Source organism: Berghia stephanieae, chromosome 5, assembly GCF_034508935.2.
Source record: "Berghia stephanieae isolate SIO BIC M18660-M18661 chromosome 5, UCSD_Bste_1.3, whole genome shotgun sequence".
Lineage (NCBI taxonomy): Eukaryota > Metazoa > Mollusca > Gastropoda > Nudibranchia > Aeolidiidae > Berghia > Berghia stephanieae.
The window spans coordinates 3,983,114-3,994,726 of record NC_088364.1 but is presented as its reverse complement, the minus strand read 5'-3'; the positions used below and the strand labels follow the sequence as shown (position 1 = coordinate 3,994,726).

General features: G+C 33.1%; 1 protein-coding gene across 1 annotated transcript in view; it reads left to right on the top strand.

Moving 5' to 3' along the window:
- Window positions 1–11,163, top strand: part of LOC144974050 (uncharacterized) — a 38,304-nt gene extending 27,141 nt beyond the window's left edge. Inside the window, exons 11-15 of the mRNA XM_078916938.1 lie at window positions 1,316–1,412; window positions 2,589–2,746; window positions 5,450–5,546; window positions 7,245–7,372; window positions 8,827–11,163. Of these exons, the coding sequence (XP_078773064.1) occupies window positions 1,316–1,412; window positions 2,589–2,746; window positions 5,450–5,546; window positions 7,245–7,372; window positions 8,827–8,894 (548 nt within the window). The 3' untranslated portion in view covers window positions 8,895–11,163. The remainder of the gene's footprint in view (window positions 1–1,315; window positions 1,413–2,588; window positions 2,747–5,449; window positions 5,547–7,244; window positions 7,373–8,826) is intronic.
- The last annotated feature ends 450 nt before the right edge of the window (window positions 11,164–11,613 follow it).

The window sequence follows — 11,613 nt, the reverse complement described above, 5'->3', positions numbered from 1 at the left end:
TAAAGAATACTGGGGATGTAGGAGCTTTCGGAATGTCTCCCCTTTACTTAACTTATGGAAAAACAAACACCCTAGCACCTTTAATAACACTTATGACTAACCTCTCGAGCTAACCCAAATAGTAAAAAAAAGAATCAAAATGGCGACTGAAATACCTTCATGTGATCAAGTGAATAATATCACTATGAATGCCACGATTTGCTGAAAAATGCCAACACACACACACACACATGTATACACCACACACAACACACACACAAACATACACACATACTCACACACACAAACATACACGCAATTAGAACAAAACTGATCACAGCTAAATCAACAACACAACGGAAGTAATAATAATACTTGATGTCATAAATAGATGACGCAAACTGACAACTTATTACAGTGACGAAATTGGTTGATTTTGGGACTGTTTAGTGTCGTCGGTACGTATTTTATGATATCTGTGTGACTAACGAACATTCAAACTGAATTTAAATTATAAAAGGAAATCAATTTATCTGTTTATCTATTTGTAAAAAATACATTTCTAATTTTCAAATCTTTCAGTAGAGTTGTGCGCCGTATCAAATTTTTTATTGACTCAAATAAGCACAATGTTCTCCACAATGCTATATTTTTTAAAGAAAGGAATATATATATATTATATTAATATATATATATATATATATATATATATATTATATATATATATATATATATATATATATATATATATATATAATATATATATATATATGAGTAATAAATATATTGTCACTCCTGGTTATATTTCTATCTCGTCTAACCACTAATAAATGTATCGTTATCAAAGATGATTCATTTATCATTCTCTTTTATGTATCTCCATAATATTACTGCCTCATCCCATAACTATTGGCAGGCGTGTCGGGGATGTGGGACCCTTGTATACTATTTTCTATCCTTCTTCTGTTGTTGGTGTCTCAGCCTAAGAATGGAGTGTAAGGGGAAGTAACACCAGTTTCACACTGTATTCTTTTCCGCCGTGGGTTGATTCCACAACTCTCTCTCTCTCTCTCTCTCTAACTTTCTCTCTCTCTCTTTCTTTCTTTCTAACCTTCTCTCTCTCTCTCTCTCTCTCTCTCTCTCTCTCTAACCTTCTCTCTCTCTTTCTTTCTTTCTAACCTCTCTCTCTCTCTCTCTCTCTCTCTCTCTCTCTCTCTCTCTCTCTCACGTGTTGATGGTCTGTTGGGCTCTATAGTAAACTGTAAGACTTAGCCATGATAGAAGGAGAAAGGAGGGATGAAGAATTACTCTCGTAAACTGTCAAGTTCTATTCCAGATTTTTCCCAGTGCTCCATTGAAAATATAAAAAAATGTGCTCCCCGTTCCCCTCGGATTACAGAAGAGATTCTCAGCGATAAGGTAGCGGAATGCCGGTGAGAATTGATGTGTGTTCTGTTTTATAATAGGCTTCAACAGTCGTGACGTCACTTCCCTCGTAATGACGCATAGTAACTTAGTAACTGGTTCTAAACTATCGGAACAATGGCGGACGACTTATCAAATACTTCTCCGACGAGCATGAAAGTGTATCCAGAGGGGAAAAACATTATACATCTGATCATGTTTTGACTTTTATACATTCTTATTACATGACATATGAAAAAAGTTCAAGCCAGTATGAAGAATAAAAAGCACCGGTTTTCTTTGTTTAGAACCGCAGCTGATGGTTGCTGGACGGACGTGACATCAGACTATTGAATCCTATTGCAGTGACCTGTCTCGTATTAATGATCGATGTAGTCTATAATCCATTTGTTGCACTAGCGTGTTTTATGAAATCATGTTAATTTAGTTTGTGGTATAAATAGTTTTACTGTGGATGTAAAGAAAGAAATCCAGTAAAATTAAATCATAATTAAGATATTAACGTAAGTTGGTGTCTTGTAGCCACCTAACCATCCTGAGTCACTGATAAATGTAATATATGACAGTCTTTTCAAAATAGGATTCGTTTTAAAAAATGTAACTTTAGACATCACTCATAAACTTTCAGTAAAATATATACCTACTTGGAAAGAGTGAGTTGTATTCTTTAACATCAAAACTAATTCTTTTAGGCTGGAATTTAAATCAAAATTTCATCATCTAGTTTATTCTAACATTACGTACTGGATGAAGTATGGTTAGCATGACCAATGACAATTCATTTTACTTGGCTGTGCGTTTATCTTATTTGAAGAGTTACATCTGTCATGGGCACTTTGTTAAAATCCCTATATAAATGTTTATATTTATCTTACTTACCTGTTAAAATCCCTATATAAATGTTTATATTTATCTTACTTACCTGTTAAAATCCCTATATAAATGTTTATATTTATCTTACTTACCTGTTAAAATCCCTATATAAATGTTTATATTTATCTTACTTACCTGTTAAAATCCCTATATAAATGTTTATATTTATCTTACTTACCTGTTAAAATCTCTATATAAATGTTTATATTTATCTTACTTACCTGTTGAAATCCCTATATAAATGTTTATATTTATCTTACTTACCTGTTAAAATCCCTATATAAATGTTTATATTTATCTTACTTACCCAGACTAATTTTGGAAATCTACGATTGTCAGTTGAAGGAAATGCTAACCTGCCCAGAGGCGATGATTTCCTCGCAAGGTTCCTATTTGAGTGGGAAATATTACGACCGAGAAGAATGTCAACGATTGCTGAATATAACAGTAGACCCTGTGTTTGGAGAAGGTCAGTCTAAGAAACTAAACATGAGATGGTGATTTTCAGAACCTTCGTAAGCCATGTCCATATCGACAATAAATGAGTTCGCTCTATTTGACAATCTATAATCATCAGGTGCCCGCTGATTTTTTAAAACACTTGAAGCGTTTTTTCGTTAAGTGATAAAAGAAAATGTATATTATAATAAATAGAGCACTAAATGCCTGTTTTAAAAATAACACAGTTATCTTGAAAATGACCCCTAGTAGTGTTTGGAAGTTAGGTCCCCACATGTATTCATGACGCATCGTTTTAATGGGATTTTAGGTTGGAATGACCCAGCTGAAGGCAATTAGTATAACGGCAATATGATTAGGATTAGACAATGTTAGGTATACAGGATGTTTAAAGATTGAAGTCAATATGATTAGAATTTGACAAAAATAGTTATACGATGTTTACAGGTTGAAGTCAATATGATCAGAATTTGACAATGTTAGTTATACGATGTTTAAAGATTAAAGTCAATATGATTAGGATTAGACAATGTTAGGTATACGATGTTTAATGATTAAAGTCAATATGATTAGAATTTGACAATGTTAGTTACATGATGTTTAATGATTAAAGTCAATATGATTAGAATTTGACAATGTTAGTTATGCGTTGTTTAATGATTAAAGTCAATATGATTAGAATTTGACAATGTTAGTTATGCGTTGTTTAATGATTAAAGTCAATATGATTAGAATTTGACATTAGTGCCGTTGATTTATTTAAATAAAACTTGAATGCGTTTTTTGCGTTTTAATGATTAAAGAAATTATGATTAAATACAATGTAGATAACATGCTGTTTTAAAGATTAAACACAGTTATTTGAAAATGACTCTAGTAGTGTTTGAAGTTAAGTCAAATGTATTCATGAGTATCGTTTTAATGGATTAAATCATAGTTGGAATGACAATGTTAGTATAGGCAGTTAGTTAATGATTAAAGTCAATATGATTAGAATTTGACAATGTTAGTTACATGATGTTTAAAGATTGAAGTCAATATGATTAGAATTTGACAATGTTAGTTTACGTGTTTAATGATTGAAGTCAATAGGATTAGAATTTGACAATGTTAGTTATGCGTTGTTTAATGATTAAAGTCAATATGATTAGAATTTGACAATGTTAGTTATGCTATGTTTAAAGATTGAAGTCAATAGGATTAGAATTTGACTATGTTAGTTATGCTATGTTTAAAGATTGAAGTCAATATGATTAGAATGAGAGAATGTTAGTTATACGATGTTTAAAGATTGAAGTCAATATGATTGAAATGAGAGACTGTTGATTCTATGAGAACCAGCCAGTTGCAGCGTTGTCTCGGACAAAAAAAGTAATGTAGCAGGCTATCCGCTACGCCATTTCCTGTGAATCTGTTAATGTAAATGTTGCTGCTCGAAGCTTGAGGAATAATAAAGTGAATTGAATAAAATCAATACAAATATAATATTCTTAACAAACGCACTACTACAACATTATCTCTACCCATCCCTCATCCCGTAGTGCTTCATTCATCCTGTTTGTTGATAAAGAGGAAACACGATACGTCCATTTAATCTGTTTTCGTATATTAGATTGAAGCTGACATTCAATTTCACATTGTTATTTATGACATATATTTAGGGAAACCAAGAATCCTAGCCATCACTGTGTCAAAATGTTGTGATGAATGCAAGCTGTGTTGCACCCTTGTGCACAGAACTATGTGGTTGACCGACTTGGCTACGTGACCACAATTGGATTCAATAGCTTGATGTCACGTCGCCCAGCAACGGCGAGCATCGTGGTTCTAAACAAAGAAAATCTGTATTTTTTATTCTTCATGCTGGCTATAACTTTTCATATGTCAATTGATCAAAATGTATAAAAATTAAAAAGCATGATCAGATCTATAATGCTTTTCTCCTCTGGGTACACTTTTATGCTCGTCGGAGAAATATTTCATTAGGGCGTCCGCCATTGTTCCGAAAGTTTAGAGCCAGTTACTATGCGTCATTACGAGGGAAGTGACATCATGACTGTTGAAGCCTATTAGCAATCAGTATACCCTGAACACTGAAATGAAAAGTCAATTCTGAAAGTTGAATCCATTATTCAATTTAATCCGCGCCTTAAACGAGCTCCATATCCGTGTTATTCTAGCTGATGAACATTGAATCGAATGTAAAACTATAAACCCATAGAAAGACATATTTTAGAGTTAAAACTCTTTTTAGTAAATCTGGAATAAATGATATAGTAATATAAAAACGCATTTAGTAACTCTAGAATAAATGATATATTCATATAAAAATATGTTACTCTAGAATAAATGATATAGTAATATAAAAACGCTTTTAGTAACTCTAGAATACATGATATATTCATATGAAACCGCTTTTTTAGTAACTCTAGAATAAATGATATAGTAATATAAAAACACTTTTAGTAACTCTAGAATACATGATATATTCATATAAAAATATGTTACTCTAGAATAAATGATATAGTAATATAAAAACGCTTTTAGTAACTCTAGAATACATGATATAATAATAAACTGCGTTTTAAACGTTAAAGAATTCTACTTTTAGTCTTGAATATTAATATTTCACATTTTGCGATTCAGTTTATCCCAATATAAAAATAGAAGGAGCCTTTGGTTTGACGTGTTATGATTTTGTCCTCTGTCCCAGCCATGACTGGATGTTCCCTTCACAATGTCACCGAGTGTTTGATTCCATTATTAAGAAAGGTTTGGGACGGTCCACAAGGTCCTGAGTACAAATGCTCGTAAGTGTTGCTTTCTTGCATTCTTTTTTTTTGTTTGTTTGTTGCTTTAGGTCTCTTCCAACACAATTGAGGTTATACGAGAGACCGCTGAAACAAAAAAAAACAAGCAATCTAACAAAAATAGTACAAATGTAAATCAACATCATAACCTAAAGATATCATAAGCTAAATTATAAATAACCAAGAACAAACAGGCAGAAGATTTACAGAAAAAAAATATCCCCTGTCAAAAATACAATCACAAACCAAAGAAGCAGGATAGGCTAGTAAAGAGAAGAAGAAACGACATCACTATCGGATCGTACACCCATGCGAACATCATAGGTATATGATTCAAGGGTGATGCTCCCATCCAACCACCCGCTCTTGCATTCTGGTTCTGTACATTGAAATATCAAATACAATTACTTAGTATCATCCAAATAGGGTTTAAGTACAACAAACGAAAAGGACAAAATGTGTGATAAAAAGGACACTAATTTGAGGCCCTGTACCCCATAGCATAAACTTGTTATGGCTTGAAGTTGTTGTCAAATAGAGAAGACTGTCATTTTTGTGACAATTTTTAAATTAATAGCCAGACAAAACATTTGGATAGACAATGGAATCAAAGTTTGACCGAAGTGATTAGACGTAATATACATCATCTAGTCAGCTGATCCTGCGTAGGACGTTGCTTCCCGAACTTTCTTGCGAAACAGATTACGGTTTTCCGCCAGTCTACTTGCTTGAGTTGCTGTCATTCCCAGCCATTCACATATATCTTGTTCCCAGCTTCTTGTTGGTCTACCTCTTCCTCTCTTGCCGTCTGCCCTTGTCTGCAGAATGTGCTTTTCTAATGATTCGTGGCGAGTCGTGTGGCCAAAATAGTTTATAGACGTAATATACATTATATAATATTATTAATAATCAAAAGTAAAAACATTGACATCAAGAATAATAATATTGTATTACAGGGATTTATCCGATGATTCTCACGTGGCCACCTATTGGGAATGAGATTAGCGGAAGAGTAGCGTCCCTTGATTGGACGTCACCCATAGTCTGTGACGTCACCGGCGGAAAAGTTATTAGAGAGAGAACGTCATGTTGATTGTGCGCATGCGTCTCTCCCAACATGACGTTCTCTCTCTAATAAATTTTCCGCCGGTGACGTCACAGACTATGGGTGACGTCCAATCAAGGGACGCTACTCTTCCGCTAATCTCATTCCTTATTGAGCGCAAAATTCAATATATTGTAAAGATTATTTACAAATCGATACTGACTATCTTTTGAAATAACGTGTCCGTTGGCGGCGTGTGGCTTTCGCTTGCTTTCATTCTAGGCTTTAAAAAAAAAAACAACTTTTGTCTGATATTCCTCTTCTACAATCAAAGTTTAGCAGTCTTTATCCTTCTGCATCTTGTTTACTCAAGATTATATCGACAATTTTTTAAAAGTGAAATACAAATAAAATGCTGATGACGATGATGATGATGATGATGGTGATGATGATGATGATGATGATGATGATGGTGACGATGATGATGATGATGATGATGATGATGATGGTGACGATGATGATGATGATGGTGACGATGATGATGATGATGATGATGATGATGATGATGATGATGATGATGATGGTGATGATGATGATGATGATGGTGACGATGATGATGATGATGATGACAAGAGCATCAATCTCTGCTTCAGCTTCTACCGTAACGTCACTGACTGCATGGATGAGAACTTGAAGTCATGCCCTGAGATGGTAAGATCCCAGTATCAAATGAACCTGGAGAACCTGGAAAAAGTCAATTCCCAATGTAACAAGGCGCCAGGCAAGTAACCCACTTCAGACTACTTCCCGTATCCCATGGCCGACTAGAGTATGAGAATGACGAATTAAATTCCGGAACGTCAACAATGATAAGCACACTTTCACTTAATTAAATATATAAAATTAAAAAATCCAGCAAATTGAACGAAGCGAGAGAAAACAAAGCGGTTGTGTCCAATGCCAGTTGAAACAAAGACTGACGAAAATTTGATTGCTGACTACACACTACACACGGTACCTGTGTAACGAATACAATAGCCTTAACGATAGTGGTCAAGAGCCTCGTGCTTTGGCCAGTACTATAGTTACGTCATGCCGTATCCACATGGAGTGGGATATAGCACAGCTCTGTAATCGTCTTAATACATAAACATTTACAGAAACGTTTCATAAAAGCTTAAAATAATAAGAATAATAATAATAATAATAATAATAATAATAATAATAATAATAATAATAATAATATATCATCATACATCATCATATCATCATATATATCATCATAATCACCATCATAATAATAATAATAATAATAATAATAATAATAATAATAATAATAATAATAATAATAATATCATCAATATCATCAAATAATAATAATAATAATAATAATAATAATAATAATAATAATAATAATAATAATAATAATAATAATGATAATAATAATAATAATAATAATAATAATAATAATAATAATAATAATAATAATAATAATAATAATAATAATAATAATAATGTCTTATTCAATTTTAGATCATATCAGTATCAGACTCTAACAGGATCGTGAAAATCGAGACTTCAGAGATTTGATCCGCCGACCATCGATATAGATAGTGACGTGCACTATTCTTATTCACCCTCTATCTGTAATCAAGTATTCATTTAAACAATGTCAGTAATGCGGGGTCCTACTAATTGCCTTCCGAAGGTCATCTAAAGCATTCTCAAGCCAACCGGAGGTCCTTAAATGCTTTAAATGACCCCGGACGGCTTCCCTCGGCATCTGGAAGGCAATTAGTAGGACCTATTGAAAGAAATGATAGCACGAGGAGGTTTCGGAAACCTCCCCTTCGGACCGCTTCTGGAAAGCTTCGTACAGATTTGGGAGCCTCCGGATAGCTTGAGAATATATTTTAGATGACTTCCGGACGGCTTCCCTATGCCTCCGGACGGCAATTAGAAGGACCGGTAATGCGAGACGACATTTGGGTTTATTTTTCGCGTCATGATTATTATTCATCTGATAACTCGCCACAATCAGCAATGGCCGACGACGTGGCTAGTTACAGGTGTAGACAAGGCAACATTTACCTACCTATCCAATATACCTACTGCTGTACAATGAAAAAACAAATTTGAAAAATTTGGCCAGAAAACTCGTCCGTAGGATATCAACAACTCTCAAACTTGTGACTTCGACTTTACAACATGGTCAATCATTTCTATTCTTTACAGATTTGCATTGCATCCATGTGATGTCCCTTACCGCCACCATGCTGCTCATACTACGTCACTTCCTTTGATCTAGTGTCTGGTGTAAACCACTATGGACAAGGCATTTCTTTTTAATATATTATCAGTGATATATATCTGGATTGTGTACAATTTGAAGGAAAAAATGTTTAGACATGATGCCTCTGTTAAGAAAATTCTCACATTTTTAACCAAACGAAACTGGAAGTTCTAATTATATTTTCAAAATACATGAACATCCACCCCTACAAACGATCTTTCTTTGTTTTACAATAGGAAAGTTAATTCCAAACTATTGTCATTTGACATGTTAGTGATATCTTTTCCAAAGTACCAATTATTCTTCTTTCTCTGTTGTTGTTGTTGTTCTTCTTCTTCGTCTCCTCCTCCTCCTTCTTCTTCTACTACTACTACTACTACGACTACTACTACTACTACTACTACTACTACTACTACTACTACTACTACTACTTCTACTGCTGCTGCTATGCTACTATCTAAAATCTAATTTTTGGCTCCCCATTTTTCGAATGCTCTTCCCGAGAATATTAGAAGTGCTGACTCATGATCAGCTTTCGAATCTAAATTGAAAACTCTCATTTTTGTCTCATGACTTCTATTTTGTATTTCCTATTATCTGTGTAAAATCTAATTTATATTGTCATATATGAAATGAAAATGTTGTGTGTTTATATTTTGTATTTATCATTGTATTTATCTATTTTAAGAATGTAAAGCGCCACGAGTCTGATAAAATTGGGATAAGGCGACATATAGATTATATATATTTTTTCAACCGCTATTATTACAACACCAACAACAACTACTACTACTACTACTACCACTCCTACTACTACTGCTACCACTACTACTACTACTACTACTGCTACTACTACTGTTGTTGCTTCTGTTGTACTACTACTACTACAACTACAACAACAACAACTACTACTACTACTACTACTACTACTACAACTACTACCACTACGACTATAACATTACAACTTCTACTACTGTCTAATTTTCCACAAAATTGATGAACAATCGTATGAATTTCGACTCCCCATTTTCGGAACGCTTCACGTTATTCCACCAAGTAATTTATGTGAAAATTCTGTCTTGATTTTAATTCGTTGAGAATACTAACTTTTATGTCAATTTAAAGTAACTTTGTTTATGTTAACTAAACGTGCATGAATATAAATTAAGTCCTCCTGTGAACAACATTCTTGCTATAATTACAATAGGGTGAAGATATACATGATATAATATAATAGGTGGATGTTAAGTATGTAGTATAGGGGATGAATACTAATAAACAGTCCACTGTGAAAGATATATCGGTTGATAGATAGATAAATGGATGGATAGATATATATAGATATATAGATAATAGATGGATAGATAGTATGAGATAGATAGATAGATAGATAGATAGATAGACAATAGATAGATAGATAGATATAGATAAATTAGATAGATAGACAATGGATAGATAGTAGATAATAGATAGATAGATAGATAGATAGATAGATAGATAGATAGATAGATAGATAGACAAATGGATAGATAGATAGATAAATAGATAGAAGTATATATGAGCGTTGGTGGGTACTTGTAGGTACCAGAAAGCTCGATAATGTTGGTTAGAGCTAATATAAAATATAAATAAAGTCACTCACACATTATTGGCCGAGACAAATGTTTCTATGTCATCAAGAAGTCTACGGTTTTTCTTTTCATTGTTGCCATGTTGTGAGTTGTGTGTTCTCGAGTAATCATATGTTGTTTTTTTTATGCGAGTGACTTTATTTATATTTTATTTGAGTAAAAAAAAAAAAAAAAAAGAAAAAGCAAAATACTGGGCACACGCAATTTTAAGGCAAATTTTACCAAAAACATTAAATATCTGATTAAAATCCCTCTAAATAACAATTAGATAAACTCAATGACAACATAACATAAACAAGGTTTAAACCGATGTGTACATATATGCAGGTCTGACTTCTGACCGCACTTACGGGCCTAGTTTAACATTGTTGTAATGGACAATATTTTGCTTAAGTTTATGTAAAAAGAACATGTTTTTTGGTGTTGTTATCCAGTATTCGTGTTTGATTGGTGTTGTTTATTGGTAAAAATAAATTTGGAATCTCCAATCTTGATATGATCTTACGATAATTTGACTCGAATTAGAAAGCTCTGTATCCTGAGCTAGTCTACCTGCATCAACACAGTTGTTACGCTTTGGTGTTCTGTTCAACTTATGGCAAAATGTAAAACACTTCAGTTTTATACAATAAAAACAACTTTTTCTAATGATGTCTGTGTGTTCTTTATTAACAAGCCATATCAATGTCAATAAAAGAAAAGAAAAAATCAAAAAGCGGGTCGAGGTTGGAACATTTTATGTGAAATGATTATCTACAGATGAGAACCGATTAAATGGACAAAACCATTTCAATACGTATAGCTTTGAGATTCTCTCCTGGTAGTGTTGAATTTGTTTTAAATTGTCACCCTGTGGATTTAAAAGGCTTTGTTGTATAAAAGCCGTCAATCATGAAAAGCCAAGTGTGCTGTTTGCCAGGGAAATCATGACGTATTACACTGTCCTATGTTCAATTCTGGTGCAGTTTTGTGCATTATAAAGAAAGTTAATAGAAATTCTTAGTGTTCTCTGTTTTTAATGTCAACTAGTATTTGCAGGTCTTCTTGCCACATTTACACAGTCTGATAGAACTTGAACTAAAATCCTTAACCTTTAAC